Source organism: Myotis daubentonii, chromosome 12 (assembly GCF_963259705.1).
Source record: "Myotis daubentonii chromosome 12, mMyoDau2.1, whole genome shotgun sequence".
NCBI classification, from domain to species: Eukaryota; Metazoa; Chordata; class Mammalia; order Chiroptera; family Vespertilionidae; genus Myotis; species Myotis daubentonii.
In genome coordinates this window covers 21,693,713-21,712,950 of record NC_081851.1, presented here as the reverse complement: position 1 = coordinate 21,712,950, position 19,238 = coordinate 21,693,713, and the positions used below count along the sequence as shown (strand labels likewise).

General features: G+C 58.1%; 1 protein-coding gene across 2 annotated transcripts in view; it reads right to left on the bottom strand.

The window, feature by feature from the left end:
* The window catches only part of KCNIP3 (potassium voltage-gated channel interacting protein 3), a 66,561-nt gene extending 51,016 nt beyond the window's left edge, over positions 1 to 15,545 (bottom strand). For both annotated transcript variants that reach the window (XM_059659120.1, XM_059659119.1), the window contains exons 1-2: positions 15,432 to 15,545; positions 245 to 410 (exon numbers count right to left, since the gene is read on the bottom strand). In XM_059659120.1, coding sequence (XP_059515103.1) covers positions 245 to 410; positions 15,432 to 15,446 — 181 coding nt within the window. In that variant the 5' untranslated portion in view covers positions 15,447 to 15,545. The remainder of the gene's footprint in view (positions 1 to 244; positions 411 to 15,431) is intronic.
* Positions 15,546 to 19,238: the final 3,693 nt, after the last annotated feature.

The following is a 19,238-nucleotide window of genomic DNA, read 5'->3' as shown; positions in this document are numbered from 1 at the left end:
TGGGCCCCACCCCACCAGCGACCCCAGTAGCACCTCAGCATGGTCCCAGCCCTCTGTCTCCACCTTCGGAGGCCTGCCTTGAGCCCCGTGGCCTGCATGGATGAATGAGGACGGGCACGAATGAATGAAAACATCTCCGATGGAGACAGAGATGGTGAGGCCTGGGTTGGGGCCCCAGGTGGATCTCTGAGCCCCCAGACAGGACAGAGCTCCGATCAGATCCCCAGCCCCGCCCCAGCCCTACCTGAGCCCTGTGGGGCAGCGCTGGACAGGATCCACTTGACCAGGCAGCACCGCATCACGGCCTGGCGGGTGAGCCTCGGCCTCTGCCACTTGACACCCTGCTTCTTGCTTAGTGGTGTGTCCCCAGGGTCCCCCAGGAGGCTGCCATCGGACACCTTCATCATCTCCTGCAGCAGGAACAGGCAGAGGGGTCCTGAGCCCTTGCTCACGAAGGGCACCACCAGATTGCTCCAGACTCCCCCACTCTCCTGGGCAAGGCCGTCCCGTCCTTAACTCCACCCAGGGACCCGTCTTCCAGGGTTGCATGCCAGGAGCCCCCAGTCCCGGCCAGAGTGTTGCAGGGGCCCTTCCCTCTTGCACGGGCCATCTCCTGCCCAGTGCCTCACCAGCCTACCTCTCTGTGCAGGAGCCCTTGGTCTGCATGGCGAGGCCATGTTGCAGGCACAGACAGTGTCCACTAGGAGAGCAGCCCAGTGCCCAGGACAGAGGAGTGGGTAGAGAATGACCAGCGAGGCCATGAGCCTCCCACACACACTCTCCTCCAGCCACACCAGCCTGGCTGTGGACACACCACTCTTTCCCACCCGCTGTGCTCCTCACGGCTGTGGAAAGCCTTCCTCTCAGGGCCCAGGGAGCCCTACTCATGGTTTAAGACCCAGCCACCAGGGTTCCCCGGCTTCTGGGCCGAGGGACTGGGCCTGCCCTTGTGTGCAGTGGAACTCCGGGTCAAGGGCAGGGCCTGTGGGCTCCCCACTCTGCACCCTGGTCTGGCACACGACGGGGTCCCTGGAAGGAGGGAGATGAGGTCTAGACTTGCTCATCAAACTCCCGCCCTGACATGGGTCTGGTTGTCAGAATTGGACAGTTCCTTAGAGATCACAACCTCTCCCTTGACTGAAGCCCAGAGAGGGCAGTGGATCTGCACCGGGTCACACAGCAAAGCCCGGCCTCCTCACTTCACCACCGCGCCTCCCATCCTTTTCTGCCTGAGGGAAGGCGGGGCTGCAGGAGAGACCCCGGCCTCCTCGGGGAGGCACACAGATGGAACCCACTGCCCTGGGTTGTGCGATGATCTGAATACACAGCTCAAACAACAAGCTGGAGGCATCTGGGCGGAGAGGCCATAGGAGTTATTCGGAGATGCTGGACATGAGCTCCATGGTGTGGACGGGAGAGGACAACCTGGGGAGAGGCCCCAGCGCAGCCAGATTTGTTTTTCTACAACAATATTTTGAGCCGCACCCCATCCTGGCCCTTGGAGCACCCACCGTCCTCAGTGCCCACTCTGGCAGCAGAGCGACCCCTTGAGGGCAAGGCTTGGGAGGGTCGTGTGCAGCCAGCAGCCATGGTGGCCCCTCTGGGCATCTGCCCAGTCTCCTGCAAGGGACGGCTATGCCATGGGTGTGGCCTGGCCAGCTGGGTCACAGCCACAAGCAGCCCCCAGGCTCATTCTATTTATGACAGGCCTAAGTGCTGGCTGTGGGAGGCAGCAGCACCCCGTGTGGGTGGGTGGGTGGCCAGGATGGTGGCCACTGGACTGGCTGGTGACGTCCTCTGAGGGTCAGCGTGCTGTTGGCATAGCTCTGAAACTCTTCGGTTGTTCAAAGCAAATAACAGATAGCTGTGCAATTAGGTGGCTTCTGCAGAGGCTGAGCCCCAAACATAGCCCTGCCTCAGGTCCTCAGGTGCAAGGAGCAGAACCTGACCCAGGCTGATTTTAACCAGAAAGGAATGAGCAGGGCGCAGCAGGGCCAGTCCCAGCCTCCCCAGGGAGGACAGACAGCCAGACCGACAGACTGCAGCAAAGAGCAGGCGGCTGGACAGCCAGACCTCAGTCATGGTCACCCCACAGAAGGGGCTCATGAACAACTATGCACCTGGGTAACACTGGGCTAGGGACCCGCCTTCTCCCCCCCACCCCGCCCCCAGGCTCATGCCCTGCTGTCCCTGGAACCTGGAGGCTGCAGCTGGGGTGTCTCAGTTGAATCACTAGCTTCAGGTTCAAGGCCAAGCGGAGAGGAGTCCATTGTCCCAGCCCAGTCCCTGGCTGCAAGGTGAATGGGGAAAGCAAGTGCCTGGCCTGTTAGACTCTCATCCTGCCCCGGTGGGGGCTCTCCTACACGTGGGGAATAAGAAACCGCCACAAGCATCTCATCTTCTAAATGGTGGGATCTGTGGGTGCCAAATGGTGAGGGGAAGCTGGTCTGTTCATCTTGAAAGGTCCCATTAGGTGGGAGGTCCCCCATGAGGCTCAAACACATTTTGGGGGGAATTGGGCTTCCTGGTCAGTATCTGATGAAGTGGCCACCTAGACAGGCCCACTTCCAAACCCCTAATCCTGACTTTTGGGGCATTCCCCAGCCTGGGGCCAGCCGCCAGCTGCCCCTCTCAGAGTCATCAGCCCCCCGCAAGCCACGTCCCACCACACACCCGCCTTGGTAACCCCCCCATATTCCTCTCCTCCTCCAAGGCTCAGCCTGGCAAGGAGGCAGGGGAAGTGGTGCCCAGAGCTGCAGCAACCTCGCCATTCTGATGGCACAGAAGGAGGGAGCAAGCAGGGGGAGACAGGGCCCCAGGATTCTAGGGACGCTGAGGGAGGCCCCTCCACACACTACACACGAGCACATACTCACATGTACAAACATGCACGCACATCCATACATGCACACACACCCGTCCAGGGGGGCATCTTCTCCATTGTTTATTTTTATTTTTTAAATCCTCACCTGAGGATATTTCTCTATTGATTTTTAGAGGGAGTGAAAGAGAGAGGGAGAGGGAGAGGCAGAGAGAAATATTGATGTGAGAGAAACACATCGATTGGTTGCCTCCTGCACTCGGGCTGGGGAGGAGCCTGCAACCCAGGTGCGTGCCCTTGACCGGAATCCAACCCGGGACCCTGCGGTCCACGGCTGACACTCTATCCACTGAGCCAAACTGGCTGGGGCCGTGTTCTCCATTATTAATGATCTTATTCAGGAGAGAAATGGCCTGATGAATAAAGTCTTTATTTTGGTCCCAGGGGTGGGGTGAGAGGAGGCAGGCAGCTGCTGCTTCGTTACCGCATGAATTTTTGCTGAGGGCTCTGGGTTAGTGGAGGGTGTCAGAAGTAGAAACTGAGGTGGCCTCAGAGCCTGGGCAGGACCCCCTCTTAGGACAAGGTTGGCACCCCTGGCCCCGGGGACTCCTTCTGCAGCCCAGGCCTGAGCTCTTTCCTCTTGGAAAGCCTGGAGGCCGCACAGCTGGCCAAGAGCTCCCCTCCTGCATTCTCGTCTGGGTCTCAGTGTCATCTCATCCTCATGACAACCCAGAGGTCGGCGTTGCCACCCCATTTTAAAGATTAGGAAAGAAGTCCCAGCGGAGACTTTCATTTCAGGGCCACAGCGCTCATGGCTCCTGGTTCCACAGTCAGGCGGTCTTGGCCATGAGCCGCTTGGCTCTCCTGGGGCCAGGCCCCCTGAGAGGCCTGGAGAGTTGAGGAGGGCTTCCCCAGCCCCCGAGTCATGGCCCAGCCCCTGCTCACAAATTCCCCGCTGTGCTCCCGGGCTAGGAGCCCTGGTGTGTTCTCCCTGAGCAGGGTCCAGGGAGGGGGATGGCAGGAGCCGTGGGCCAGGTCCTCCACATGACTGAGGGCCGGGCCCCTGTGAGCCACTCGCTATGAAGGGGGTCCTCACAGTAGGAATGAGGGGCCCACAATGGCTAAGCTGGGGCAGAGCCACACACCGCCAGGAGGGGTTGAGTCCTGTGGACTAGGCCCATCAGACCTCGGGGGAGGGCAGGGAAGTGACAGCTTCTCATCCTCATGAATATTTGACACTTGTCTGTCTGGGAGAGGGTCTGGCTGGGCTGTCAGGGACTGTTATAGCCACTCCAGCTCCCGCCCCTGGGATGGGAGGCTCTGGGGCACCGAAGGGAGGGGGGGCGTGAGAGATGACACATCACCCTCCAGCCAACTGGGCCTCTGTGAGGGAGGTAACAGTCTAGGACCGTGGGGTCAGTGAGGAGACCCCCACAGGAATGAAATCCCCCCTCACCCTGCTTAGCACACCCAGGGGCATTTCAGATAAAACCCCAATGACTGGGTCCAACGTGCAAAGCCCAACTCCAGTCAAGCCCTGCCTCACCCTGGTCAGCCTCACCTCATCTGCCTGCCACCACCTCACCCTGCTCTTCACATGCCCAGCACAGCCTGCTGTCCTTCACCTGCACATTCCCCTCCTCCACATGCACATTCCCTCCTCCACCTGCACATTCCCCTCCCAGTGCACATTCCCTCCTCCACCTGCACACTCCCTCCTCCACCTGCACACTCCCTCCTCCACCTGCACATTCCCCTCCCAGTGCACACTCCCCCCTCCACCTGCACACTCCCCTCCCAGTGCACATTCCCTCCTCCACCTGCACATTCCCTCCCAGTGCACATTCCCTCCTCCACCTGCACACTCCCCTCCCAGTGCACATTCCCTCCTCCACCTGCACATTCCCCTCCACCTGCACATTCCCTCCTCCACCTGCACATTCCCCCCTCCACCTGCACACTCCCCTCCCAGTGCACATTCCCTCCTCCACCTGCACATTCCCCTCCACCTGCACATTCCCCTCCCCCTGCACATTCCCCTCCTCCACCTGCACATTCCCCTCCCCCTGCACATTCCCTCCTCCACCTGCACATTCCCCTCCTCCACCTGCACATTCCCCTCCCAGTGCACATTCCCTCCTCCACCTGCACATTCCCTCCTCCACCTGCACACTCCCTCCTCCACCTGCACACTCCCTCCTCCACCTGCACATTCCCCTCCTCCACCTGCACATTCCCTCCTCCACCTGCACATTCCCCTCCTCCACCTGCACATTCCCCTCCCAGTGCACATTCCCTCCTCCACCTGCACATTCCCTCCTCCACCTGCACACTCCCTCCTCCACCTGCACACTCCCTCCTCCACTTGCACACTCCCTCCTCCACCTGCACATTCCCCTCCTCCACCTGCACACTTCCCCCTCCACCTGCACATTCCCTCCTCCACCTGCACATTCTCCTCCTCCACCTGCACATTCCCCTCCCAGTGCACATTCCCTCCTCCACCTGCACATTCCCTCCTCCACCTGCACATTCCCCTCCCCCTGCACATTCCCTCCTCCACCTGCACATTCCCCTCCCCCTGCACATTCCCTCCTCCACCTGCACATTCCCCTCCTCCACCTGCACATTCCCCTCCCAGTGCACATTCCCTCCTCCACCTGCACATTCCCTCCTCCACCTGCACATTCCCTCCTCCACCTGCACACTCCCTCCTCCACCTGCACATTCCCTCCTCCACCTGCACACTCCCTCCTCCACCTGCACATTCCCCCCTCCACCTGCACATTCCCCTCCCCCTGCACATTCCCTCCTCCACCTGCACATTCCCCTCCTCCACCTGCACATTCCCCTCCACCTGCACATTCCCTCCTCCACCTGCACATTCCCCTCCACCTGTACACTCCTTCCACCTGCACACTCCTCCTCCACCTGCATACTCCCTCCTCCACCTGCACTCTTTATCCCTTGGACTGTCCAGGCTGACCCCTTCTCTCTGTCATGCCCCCTTCAGGTCAGGTACTAGGAGTTCCCCTCACCTCCAGGTTGCCCTCCTTCATGCAGGCTCAATCTCATCACTTACAGTGCCGTACAGCATGCATGGCGTTTGAATTTATCTTATGTATTAGTTTTCTGATGCGTTTTCTGTCTGTTTCCCACTTCCCCTGCCCATGTCAGCTCTGAGGGCTGGCCCTGGCCTTTTGTGTGAATTTCTCTTCCCCATCAAGCACCCAGCACTCAGGAGGCCCTCACTTTCAAAACCCAACAGTAAAAGAACAGAGTATCCGTGAAAAGATGGCAAAGCCCCGCACAGACCTTTCCCCGAGGAGGACACGCTGGTGGCCAAGGAGCACATGAAAAGATGTTCAGCATCATCAGCCTCCCGGGAAGTGCAAACGAAGCTGTCATGAGATGTCACTCATACCTATCGGAATGGCTGAGAAGTAGTGGCAGCACCAAATGCCTGCAAAGATGCAGACAAGCCACCTCACTGCGGCTTGCTGATCCTGATGTGATGCGTTAGCCATTCTGGAAAACAGTTGGTGGCTTCTTAAAAGCAAATATGCAACTGCCACCCAACCCAGCCATTGTGCCCTTGAACATTTATCCCAATGAACAAAGCCTGCACAGAAATGTGCACAGCAGCTTCCCCTGGAATAGTCCCACACTAGACAGGCCCAAGATGCCCCTTTTTAGGTGACACCATGGAGTACTGGGCAGCGATCAAAAGGATTGGACTATTACCCTGGCTAGTGCTCTCGGCGGTTAGAGCATTGGCCTGCACGGTGGTTAGAGCGTTGGCCTGCACACTGAAGGGTCATGGGTTCAATTCCCAGTCAAGGGCGCATGTACCTGGGTTACAGTTCGCTCTCTGCCCCCAGTCAGAGCATGTGCAGGAGGCAACCAATTGATGTGTCTCTCAGATCTCTCTCTCTCTCTCTCTCTCTCTCTCTCTCTCTCTCTCTCTCTCTCTCCTTCCTTTCTACTGTCTCTGAAAAGCAATGGGAAAAATATCTTCAGGTGAGGATTAACAACAAAAAAAGGAATGGACTATTGTTGCAAACAATAAACTGGATGACTCTCTAGGAAATGATCCTGAATGAAAAAACCAACCTCAAAAGATCGTATACTGTACAGTTCTATTTCTATAGAATGACAAAACTTTAGCACTGCAACAGATTAGTGGGCCGGGGTTAATAATGGGGCAGAGGCGGCGGAGGGAGGTGCGGCTGGCCAAGGGCAGTTCATGAGATGCTTGTGATGCACCTGCGCTGTGTTGTGACTGCGGTGGTGGAAACACAAAGCTACGTAAGTGCATAGAATCGCAAACACTAAGCGCACGCGCATGTACACACACACACACACACACACACACAATGAGCACGTGTAAAACTAGGAAGGCCAGATGAGACTGGTGGACTGCACCACTGTCGTGTCCCACTGTGACCTTTGCACTACAGTTTTGCAAGATGCTACCGTCAGGGGAGCTGGGGAATACGCAGAATCTCTCCGTATTATTCTTTCAGCTGCATGAAGATCTACAATTATCTCAAGTTCCAAGTCAAAAATGCTCTCTTACACTCACACACAAAAGAGTATTAAAAAATACAACCACACACAAAGCCCTCAGTAAATATTAACTATTGATTGGATTCAAGTCCCATGATACTCTCCATAATTTACCTTCCCTCCCCCCGTCACTTGATGTCAGTGTCCTTGCAACAGGAGACAGAGCTTCCATCTTCCATGGGCCTCAGGGGATGGCCCGGGTTGAGTGACAGAGACCAATGAAGCCAGAAATCTGGGCCCTCGGGTCATGCTGAGTCCCCTGTTGCACATCTGGTCCAGGTTCCAGAAATGGCCCTAGGCTGGCACTGGGGACCTGCTGCCTCCTCTGAGGTCTACAAGGCTCCTTCTGGGCAGAGGCTGCAGGTGGGCAGGGCCAGGCCCTAACACTCACCCCAGAGCCCCGAGACTTCCAGCTCCTGCCTGGCCAAGAGGGCCAGGGGCAGGTCTCAGAGTCCCTCCAAGTCCCCTGCCCAGGAGCAGCAGGGGAGGGACAGACAGGATGCCACATGGCGATGCACCTACTATGTGCCTTATTTCATGTGCACACCAATCTCTTGAGGTCACTTACAGCCTCCTCCAAATAAGCTAACTAAAGCCCACACCCTGCCCTGGTTTCTTTCTCACGCCCTCTTACCAAGCTCCCCCAGGCCCTGTGCTGTGCTCTCACCCACTCAGGTCAAGGAGGACTCAGCCCAACTTGCTCAACTTCAGGTGTGTCCCGGGGGCCTGACTGGAGGTCACTGGCTCCAGGGAGAAATGGCCCTAGGCTGGCTCTGCCACTGGGCACCCAGGAGCTACCTCTGCCTGGCACAAGAGATGACTTAGCACCCCTCTAGCTCCCGATGGTCCCCCTCTTTTACAAAAGCAATGGAAAAAATATCCTCCGCAGGCAACATACGGACGGGTTATTGTTTTCATTTTGGTGACGTTGCTATGGTTACTTTTGAGGAAAGAGTGAAGAAATAAAATGGACTCACTGTAGTCAAGCTGCTAAATTACTAAAATCAAGTAGACTGGGGCGTGAGGAAATGATTCTATTCTTGCTTTAAGTAACCTGGGAACTTGAAATTTTTAACTCTCCGCTTAGGCCTGGAGATTATACATATATAAATACGATATAAATACTACAGCTAACCCTCTGATCACCCCCTGAAGGACTTAGAAAAGAATGGTCACATATCCAACAGCCTGACACGACCATCCAGACCATCAGCTACCTTAACGATTATCTCCTACCTAGACCAACCCAGAAGCTAGGAAGGCAGGACTGATTCTTCTCAAGAATGTCGTTTTTTCTATAAGGACTCTTAGCTTTTCTTTCTTCTTCAGGACCCTTAGGCATTGCCTAGTTGTGTTTGGGGTTTATAAACCGGAAGACCCTTGAATGGATCCTCATCATGTATTTCCAGCCGAGGCCTCCTGATTCATTTACACTCGATCGACACCTACTTCAGCAACTGCTACCAGCCCTCCATTTACAATAATGACTTAAAGACTCCCTTTCAGAATTGCTTGTCAAAGCTTAAAATGTGAGTTCATTTAAAGAAAAAAAACAGTAGCACAGATAAAACAAAATTGGTGAAGGCAGAGGACAAACAGGTAGGAACTTAGAGGCCGAGAGGCCCACTGAAGGTGGCCAGGCTCTGTCCCCCACGGTGGTCACTGGCCACCTGTGGCTGCCAAGCACTTGGAATGTGACTGGTCCAACTCCAGATGTGCCCTCCGTGTAAACACACACTGGATTTCAAGCCTTTGCTTACTAGCACGCAAAATGGCTCGTGAGTAGTTTTTATGTCGATTGCACATTGAAATGATGACATTTACAAAGGGTTAAATAAGATACATTATTAAAAATGATCTCACTCTTTAAAACATGTCCTCTGTGGACCCACCCGGACATTAGAAGCGGCTCCTGTGGCTCGCACTGTTCTATTGGGCAGCACTGCCCCCGGCTTCCCTCTCCCTCCCCCCTCCCAGCCAGGGCCAGGCAGAGTCATTTCAGAAAGGCGGCCTGGTGGAGTGTTAGGAGGGTTGGGGGACAGTGAAGCAGGAGGCCAATTTGGGGGGCTGCTCCCGCCCAGGGAGAAAGGGGGGCTGAGCCAGACCCTGGCAGTGGGATGGGTGGCGGAGATACTGTGTGCTGGTGTTTAGGACCTGCTGCAGATGTGGGTAGTGATAGGGGGTCGAGGTGACTCCTCAGCAGCTGAAATGTCACCACGGAGATGTAGGAAGCAAACCCTCATGCCTTCCAGCTCCCCCGGAATCCAGTACAGACTCTGCCCCAGGAGCACCATCCTCTGAGAGTCTTCACCACACTTGCCAGGCCAGATCACCTTCAACAAAGCACGAACCTGGGCCCAACATCCCACCTCATGGCTCCCCACTTCCCACAGGTCCCCTGAAAGGTCAGGTGCCCACAATTCACAGCCCCCTTCCCCATGGACGCAGCCTTATCCTGTGGGGCCCATCTGGTCAGGCGTTGGGGGCAAAGCGAGGCAAGACCTTTGAACAGCCAGTTCAGTCTATGGTTCTCACCAGCTGTTCTGAGAACCCCCGAGAGTGGCCCAGAGCAGGCTTGGCAGAGGCCACCTGCAGACAAAGGCTGCTGTGGGGATGGGGTGCACAGCTGGAGGCCATGGAGGGCCCCGGTCCACCTGAGTTACGATACCCAGGCTCCGTTCCCAGAGCTGATGTCATGTGAGTAAGCACCTATGTGAAAGGCATGGCCGACGTCTCCCAAGACACGTATGGATGCAAAGCAGCACGAACAGCTTCGGACCAGCAGATGCTGGTTCAGAAGACGCACTTAGGAGGGGCTAGGGGTGGTTTCAGGCTGCTTACTGTTACTTCAGGCACCAAGAGCAGTGGGGAGAGGTCTTGGTCAGCCGGACAGGGACTTAAACTCTGGGCCCTCGCCTCCTGGCTGGGTGACCTTAGACAAAGTACCTGACCCTGCTGAGCCTCAGTTTCTTCATCTGTAAATGGGGATGATAATGTGCCCGCACAGGACTGTGGGAAAGGTTAACTGAGCTGACATGCACAAAGCCTCCAGAAGGAGTGATTAGCACTATTCTTCACCCTTCTGATGCCAAGAGAGGGCCTGGCCACCCGGTTCCAGGGGCATGGCCAAGCCCATGGCCCCGTGGTGTTTGGCAGGGAGACCCAGCCTCTCTGCTCAGTTAGCGGCACATCAGAAGCGCCTGGAGTGCCCACACCTGCCTGCCTGAGGGCGGCAGTGCTTGCCTGCACTGCTCGGTTTGTTAAAGCCCCTCAGTCCATTTGAAAGCTCTGCTCAGGTTTAGAGCCTCTCCCTCCAGACAGGAAATGCTGGGCCTGGTCTGTGAGAGGGACAGGCTCCAGGCTCCAGCCCAGTCTCTCTCCTCCCAGCAGAGTTGCCCTAGGGCGGTAGTCGGCAAACTGTGGCTCGCGAGACACATGTGGCTCTTTGGCTCCTTGAGTGTGGCTCTCCCACAAAATACCACGTGCAGGCGCGCATGTACAGTCCGATCGAAACTTCGTGGCCCATGCACAGAAGTCGGTATTTTGTGGAAGAGCCACACTCAAGGGGCCAAAGAGCCGCACGTGGCTCGAGAGCCACAGTTTGCCGACCACTGCCCTAGGGCACACACAGGCCTGTTCAGGTGGGGGCTGCCTGGCCCTCATCCATCGGGGTGCTGCAGCGCAGGCTGGCTCACTGAGCACCCACTCATCACCTGCTCTATTTCCATCGCTTGGGACAGATGGCAGGAAGTGGCGGTGGGCGTCACGTCGTGCGGCCCTGAGTGTTTGGAACGGGAGGCTTCTGGGATCCTCGATTCTCCACCCACCCCTGGACAGAGACAGATGTGGGCCAGGCAGCTTGGCTGATGAGGGGGAGCTGGGTTTGTCATGAGTCCCTGCAGACACCTGCATGGGCACGTGCTTGAACACACACACACACACACACACACACACACACACACACACACACCTGGTGCTACCCCTCTCAGAGCCCTGGAGCAGGAGAGGGGAGAACTGGCCTCTGATGACTGCCACCTGGGCCAAGACACAAATCATCTGCTCCCTGCCACGGTGCTGCCCAGGAGGGGAGAGTCTCACTAACCCAGGGGTCCCCACCCCCCGCCCCCAGCCGCTCACTGACCACATTCTATTGTCCGGCCTTTTCCGGGCTCCACCCAGTCACCAGGAAACAGGGGCACTGACACCTCCCGGCATCATGGGGCTGTGCTAAGAGGGTTGGTATAAGATCTCATTGTCTCTAGAGGGTTGATAATATTTCCTCAGGAAAGTGAGGAGACCTCAGCACAAAGGAGCTGCATAACTCGCCCAAGGACATACGGTCAGCTGGTGTAAGGCTGGGACTGAGTCAGGCTAGCAGCCCACAGGTGCAGCCACGTTACCTCTCCAGGCCCCAGGTTTCCTGGCAAATGGTGCATGCAGGGCGCTGTGATAGGCCAGGGCACAGATGTTGTGCATGTGGGCAGGGATCTATGTCATGGCACCTTTGGAGGTGATCCAGGCCTCGACACCCAGCCCCACTGGTCAGCACACGGCCCTGACTTAATGTGTGGGCTGAACAAAGGCTCTACGTGAACCTGAGTCCCAGATGCAGAAACTGAGGCCCAAGGGGGGGGGGGATGGGCCCTGCCCAAGCCCACAGACTCAACAGGGAAGAGTTGGGGCTAGGATTGGCTCTCTGGGGTCCCTGCCTAGATTGCCCATCTCAAGAGAATCGTAAAACGGCCAGGATGGATTGGGCATAGGTGGTACCAGCAGCAGGGGGGCCCACGTTTGCCTCTTGATGCCCTGGAAGTGCCCATGTGCAAAAGGTGGGGAAGGGCGGTGTGGGGGGCAGCGCTGGGGTGAGGGGCAGCGCTGGGGAGGAGGCTGGAGAGAACCAGCAGCTGCTGTGCCCAGCTGAGCCAACATGGGCACAGGCCACCTGATGGAGGGGGACTGGGCAGAGACCTGAAGCAGCAGATCCAAGGGGGGAGGCCAGGCCAGCTGGGAGGTGGGACAGGGCCCTCTTGGCTGTCCTGCCTCAGCTCTACTCAGCCCAGACCCATCCCACCCTGGTGCCTGCAGGGCCCCTGGGTTCTCTCCCTGTCCCGTGACTGCTCTGTGGTTCCAGGACGTGGGCTGATCACCGCTGACAGATGCACCTGTTGGAGGGAACCTCAGTCAGCCGGGGATGGGGAGCTGGTCGGGGAGGGGAGCAGTACAGCACAGTGACTCACTTCACACTGCACCCTCCTTCTGCTCAGGCTCCTTCCTGCCCTGTCTGGGACCAGCGAAGGGAGACTTGCCAAGCTCTCCCCCTCTTCTTTCTTTGCCTTGGAAATCAAGGCGGCCCTTGTGGTTCACAGAGGTCACATCAGGCTCAGCAGCTGCTCCTGGGCCTCACCCGGGCTGCCTTGGCGTGGTGGGGGAGGGGGCCCGAGTGCCCCAAGCCAGACTGAGTCTGCAAAGCAGCTCCCACTCTTGCAGAAGCTTCTGCTAGGAAAAGGGATCCTGAATTCACAAACCCCGGGTTCTTTTCTTTGCAGCTCTGGCCCTGCATCCCAGAAGGGGGCTCTGGAGGCTCCAAGGTGCACGGCTGATCCAGGAGACGTGGCTGGGTGTGGGGCCTGCTTGCGTGCAGTCACTAAAGGGTTCAGAGGATTCGAAGCCACAAGCACACAGAGCCAGCCCCCAGCTGGGAGAGAGCCAGTCCTCAGCAGGTATGCATCTGTCCCCTGCAGTCCTCTCCCAGGACCCCCCCTCCCCCAGCCCTAGGGAAGTAAGACAGAGCAGGTTTCAAATCCCAGTTGCAGCTATGTCACTTGCCATCTAGGGCAGGCCTCAGATTCATCTGTGAAGTGGGTACAATGCCAAGAGCTACCTCGTGGGCCGCACGTGGGTCCAGGGAGATGATGCAGGTACAGGGCTAGCCCTGACCTCCCAGCCTCCACCTGGAGAACAGTCAGAGCCTCTTCGGGCATCTGACTCATGCCTCAGCTCCAGCCGGGCAGATTGAGGGAGCAAGTCGGGGCCCACCTCCTGAAAGTGCCCTGTAGGAAGGCTGCAGCCTGGCAGGTAGAGGTTCCCGGGGCACACTCCCTGGAACCCCGGCAGCAGGCATGCCCACTCCAGCAGAGCCCACTACTCACAGAGTTCAAGTCTGGGTGCTGTGATGGGCAGACTGCTCCCTCCTCTGAGCCTCGGTGTCTGCAGAGGGCAGTGACTGTGCTTGCCCTTTGGGGCTGCTGTGAGGACCCATGCATGACGGGAGGGTGCATGCAGGAGGCCAAGGACTGGGCCCTGACCATGGTAGTGACAGGCAGCCTGCGCCCTGATTTGCAGTCCCTCCTGCCGCTAGTGAGGAAGGTGAATTTCACAACTGGTTCTCCCGCTGACCTTGGTAAATGGCCCAGGGGCAGCTTCCTCGAGGACCACTGGCCATGCCCGGCCCTGCACCAGCAGGTGTGGGCCCTGCTCCAGTCACAGGAAGGCTACTGGCAGGTGCAAGGCCCCTCGAGATCCTTAGGGACAGGAGCCAGTTGTGGAGGATGAGGAGGGCGGGTGGCAGTGTGGGGTCACAATGGCCAAGGGGAGGGCCAGGTGCAGTTGTTGGAGGGGAACACTTGAGCTACTCCCACCACCCATCCAGTAGGGGCTGGCCAAGCTCCCAGGATGAGCTCTGGGCGTTAGGGCAGAGGCAAGGCAAGAGGATGACTGTCTACATGCAACTGTGCAGCCCAGGGCGCCGGGGGCAGGTGCTGCGTGTGGCCATGCGGTACGTGCTCGCACTGACCTGCGGATGGGCAGGGACTGTGCTGGCAGCGGTGTGTGTGTGCACTGAGCCTGCAGTGTGTGCGCCTAAGAATAGGTGCTGTTCCTCTACGTCTGCCTGCCCGCCGGGGCTGCTGGGAGAACAAGCACCCCTTCAGCCCGCCCTGTTGCCAAGCTTGAAGAGGTTTGTGTTGTCACCTCTGCTAATCCTCCTGGCAGCCCTGGGAGATGGACTAGGCAGGGCAGGGGCGGCCGGGCTCTGAGCAGTGTGGCCTGAAGTCAGCCACAGCCCACTGTTCGCCCCTTGTTCTCATGGGTGAGAGATAGGAGTCCATCTCTGGGGCATCCACTCTCCCCTCGCAGGAGACCCTGGTTGTATTTGAGTTTTCTGCCCTCTTCCTACCGCCTGCAGTGCTGGCTGGGGCTCCCACAGCCCTGTGGGCCCGTAAGGTCCCCTCAGAATGGGAGCCAGGGAGCCCGATGGAGCCTGCGTCCCTGCTGACCATGGCCCTCCGTGCCCGCCCTCCTCTGCCCCCTCTGGACTTCAGCCCGAGAGAGAAAGGCAACCAGCCTTGTTCAGAACATTGTTATTTGGGACGTTCTGATGCACACAGACCTACTCTCAGTGCCACTTCCTGCCGCAGACAGACGGTCCCGGCACACAAGGAGCTCGCACGGCCTCAGGACGTTTTCTGAGTGCTAGCTGTGCTCTGGGGGTCAGCTATGTTCCTTTCCCTCCTTCTTCACTTAATTATTATGCATCCTTCCCACTACCCTGTCACCAAATCTTGACCCCCACCCCAGACATTTCCCTTGCTTTCTCTCTCTCCAAACTCCCAACAGCCCCCAGAGTGAGAACTCTCAGCATGTGTCCTTGTTAGGGAGTAGGCATTCATTCATTACTTGAATCATTAAAAGGTGCATCATTGGCCAGCCCTCGAGCATAAGACTCTCCCTCCCAGCACACAGGGTCCTGGCTCTAAGGGCTATGGAGCCAGGCTCAGGGACCTCACAGAGCAGGACCAGCCACATGGCTGACCCCAGGTTCTCCTCTGTCCAGCTTCTGTCCCACAAACACCTAAAAACTCTCTCCCACCCAAATGGGACCCCAGAAGTCTAGCCTCCCAGCCAGGACACCCCAACACTTATTTCCCCAAAGCGATCCTATAGGGGACAGCAAGGGATGCGCTCAGAAAGGGAGGAACAACAGGTCCCTGGGTGGTCCGAGGCAGCCCCCAGCCCACAAGCCCCCAGCCCCGCCACCGCCTACCTTGGCGTGCTGCATCCTGGGTGCTGAAGGAGACGGTGGCCGGCCTCCCCTCCTCACAGCCCAGGAGATCAGGACTGCCGGGCAGGGCTGGCAGCTGCCTCATGTTTGCTTGGACTGGCAGCTTCTCGCCCGCCCCCTGCCCACCCCTCCCTGCCTGTCTGCTTCTACGGGCTCCACCCCTTCTCTCTCTCTCTCTTTCTCTCTCTCTCTCTCTCTCTCTCTCTCTCTCTCTCTCTCTCTCTTCTCTCTCTCTCTCTCTCTCTCCACCCCGCCCCCTGCCCCAGGCAGCACTGTCCCACTCTGAATAAATGGATAAACGGTCCTAATCCTGCCCTCTCAGCCTGTTGAAGTCCTGCCAGTCTGGCTCTCTGGGTCTCCCCTCCGCTCCTGTCACCAGGGGTCCTCTCTGTGCCACCCCCACTCTGTCCCTTTCTCTAACACACTTTCTCTGCTCCCCCACTTTGGTGAGGGGAGGCTGGGATACGTGGGGGGGGGGGGTGTAGAGCCCAGGCTGGGGGAGGGGCTTGAGTTCCTGCCCAAGTGAGGGGCAGCCCTCCTGTCGCTGCCGTCCCCTCCTCACAACGCCTGTGGAGGGACCAGAGAGGACCTCAGGCCATGCATTGCAGTCAAGAGCCTGGTGTCCCCTCAGCCGCCCTCCTCCCTGTGGGGACATCATTGTGGAGCGCTGGGTCCGAAATGGCCTCACAGATGGAGGCTCACCACCTGGAGAGGGTGACAGCTACCGGGACCACATCATCCGGGTCACACACAGGGGTCCTTTCACCTCTTTCACCTGCCACCACTTAATTACCCCTTTTTCACCCCTGGGGCCTCGCCATGTGAGAGCCCTCCCAGGTAGCCTGTCCCTCCAGGGCCTGTCATCTGTCCCTGCCTGGAACCCCATTGGGTGGCTGGGGGACCTCATCATATCCCCTGGGTGGGGGCTAGAGGAAGGGGTGAGGGTCCCTGGGCATCTTTGGGAGGGTAGCAGACTCCTGGGCATTCGCTCAGCCCCCAGGGAGACCCCCCCAGGAGCCAGGTGCCTGAAACCTCGCCAAGTTTCCCTTTTCTGTACCCCAGCGCCAGCCTGAGCCAGTGGTTCCCATGGAAACAGAGCCCTGTGACACCCTCCTCTGCAACGGGCACAAGGCGCTCACACGCTCTTTTCCTATTTTTTAGCCAGTCAGTTCGCTCCAACTCTCAGATCCGCAGGGGAAGAGAGCGGCCAGAGCTGGACCCACTGAGTCCGGACGACCACCTGCAGAGCGGGAGGCAGCCGGGTGTTTGCCCGGCTGGACTCCCAGGGCCGGGCCTGGGAGGAGGTGCAGTGTTGGTCCCAGGCTGAGCTCCCCGGGAGCCCCGGGGCCGTTCACCAGTGGCCTCTCGCTCCGAGCAAGACCCCACAAGGGACGCACGGAGCACGGAGTCTGCACAGTGGCCTTGGGGGAGTGTCATCACCTGATGTGATGAAAGTGAGAAAGTTAAGGACTTGCCCAGGGTCCACAAGAGAGTGACACAGCCTGACCTGAAAGCCTGGCTCTTCCACTCCAAACAGAGCACGAGGCTCAGCCCCACCTTCCCTCCCAGGTTCCTTACACCAACCTGGCAGTCTGCCACCACACTGCCCAGCACGGGCCTGGCCTTACTTCTGGCCTGGCCTGAAGAGGTAGGACCCCAAACCACTCAGAATGGCTTCCTTTGCGTTTTAGAGCCTCAAGCTGTGACAAGACATGCCCAGGACAAATTGTCCCCCACCCCTGCTCCACCAGGCCCTTGTGCCTTTGGGCTTTGGGAACCTCCCACTGCAACTGCCATGCAAGGGGTGCCCCTCATAAAACACAGATTTGGGGAATGTGTGCCAGGCCGTGACCCCTGCCCACCCCCGCTCGGCGCCCCAGGTACTGCCAGCGGGATCCCTCCACTGGACCAGGAGAGTGGAGGTGGAGGCCACCCCTTGGAGGCCCCAACAGTGGTGTGGGCACGTGGGGTCGGCAGACTTCCCCAAGAGTGTCTGGGAGTTTCTGAAGATTTGTGGGCAGCGTGTCAGACCCAGAAGAGGTTGAGGCAGGCAGGCTGCGGGAGGCCCGACCGGTCAGCATGAGCACTTCAGCCTGAGGTTTCATCAGGGGTGGGAGCAAGGGTGGCGGAGTTTGAAAGAGGGAAAGTTAGGGGTTGTTTCAGAAGGTGGAGTTTCCTTATTTACATTTGAGTGCACTGCCATAGAGAGGAGGCAGACGACAGCCATCTCAGCTGGCTGGGGCCCTCTCTCATCCCACCTTAGGGAGGAGCTCACAGCACCCCCACCCATGAGTGTTGGGGTTTCCTGGGCTTTCCTCCATCCAGGCCCAAGGTCACCCCTCCCCCAGTAGGCACTCAAACCTGGCTCCCTGGAACCCCTAGCCAATATCTTTTTTTCCTGGGCCCTTTTCTTGGGCTCTGGCTCTGCCTACCCTGCTAAGGGCAGGGAGAGAGAGAGAGAGAGAGAGAGAGAGAGAGAGAGAGAGAGAGAGAGAGAGAGAGAGAGAGAAGGGAATAGGAAGAAGAAAGGGGAGAAGGAGGAGGATTGAGGGAAGGAAGAGTGGGAGGAAGAGATTGAGAGAGAGAGGGGTGCTCAGTACAGTTTCAGAGTTTGGGCCACTGCCCACCAAGAGCCACTGTCTGTGAGGAAGGGCCGTCTAGGTAGAGGTGGGTTTCCCTCTGCACATGGAGCTCAATAGATGTCTGTTGCCCAAAATCAGCCCTTCCCTGGACACCTCAGCCCTCCGGCACCACTGTGAGCCAGCACAGCTCTGGAATTGGGAAGCCACCTGACACCATATGTCTTCCGCTGGTCCTCACCCTCTTCGGCAGCTGGATGGACGCCTTGCAGAGCCAGGATGCTGCTTGGTGGTGACCCAGTGGTTCTGTCACTTCACATCACACAGCAGAGTCTAGGCCAGTGGTCAGCAAACTGCGGCTCACAAGCCACATGCGGCTCTTTGGCCCCTTGAGTGTGGCTCTTCCTAAGCCTTAGGAGTACCCTAATTAAGTGAATAACAACGCACCTACCTATATAGTTTAAGTTTAAAAAATTTGGCTCTCAAAAGAAATTTCAATCGTTGTACTGTTGATATTTGGCTCTTGTTGACTAATATCTGATCTAGGCCCTGGTCCAGCTCCTGTCCCGGTGGGCCCTCCTGCTGGTGGCCTGGTGCCCCACCAGTTCAGGTGGGGCGGGGCCTGCAATGGCAGCATCGGCCTCCTGAGGGAGCTCTCGGGAACTGCACTCTGGGTTTGGCAGAAATTTAAAACTGTATCTCTTCTCCCGTGGGCACCCCAGGCTGGGCACATCTCTACCATCCCCTGACTAGGGTCTCTCACATGGGCTTCAGGGGAGCCAAGGAGCCCCGACACCCCTAGGAACTCCACCGTCTCTGCTGAGCTCTGTTCACCCTCCAGGCTGGGCCTGAGGACCATGCTGCCTGTTCCTCTCAGGAGGCCCTCATCTGGACCAGCAAAGCAGCAGGTGGGGGTGAGACGTCATCCACTGGGTTTCTCAAATTATGGGGACATCATGAAGCTTCAGGGGACTCTGTGTAAGCCCCTTTCCTTCTGGCTTGAAGTGAAGACACCCCATCTATTTGGGCTCAGCTCACCTACCCCAAACCCCCTCCTTTAACCTCAACACCTACTCCTGGGTCCCCTCTGTGTGTTGGGGGTTCAGGTGCCTCAGTTCTGCATCCCTGTGGCAGAGGTCAGGGGTGACGTCGTCTCTGCACACCCCGCCTTCTTCTCACCAGGCGCTGTGGTGCGCAGTGCATGTCTGTA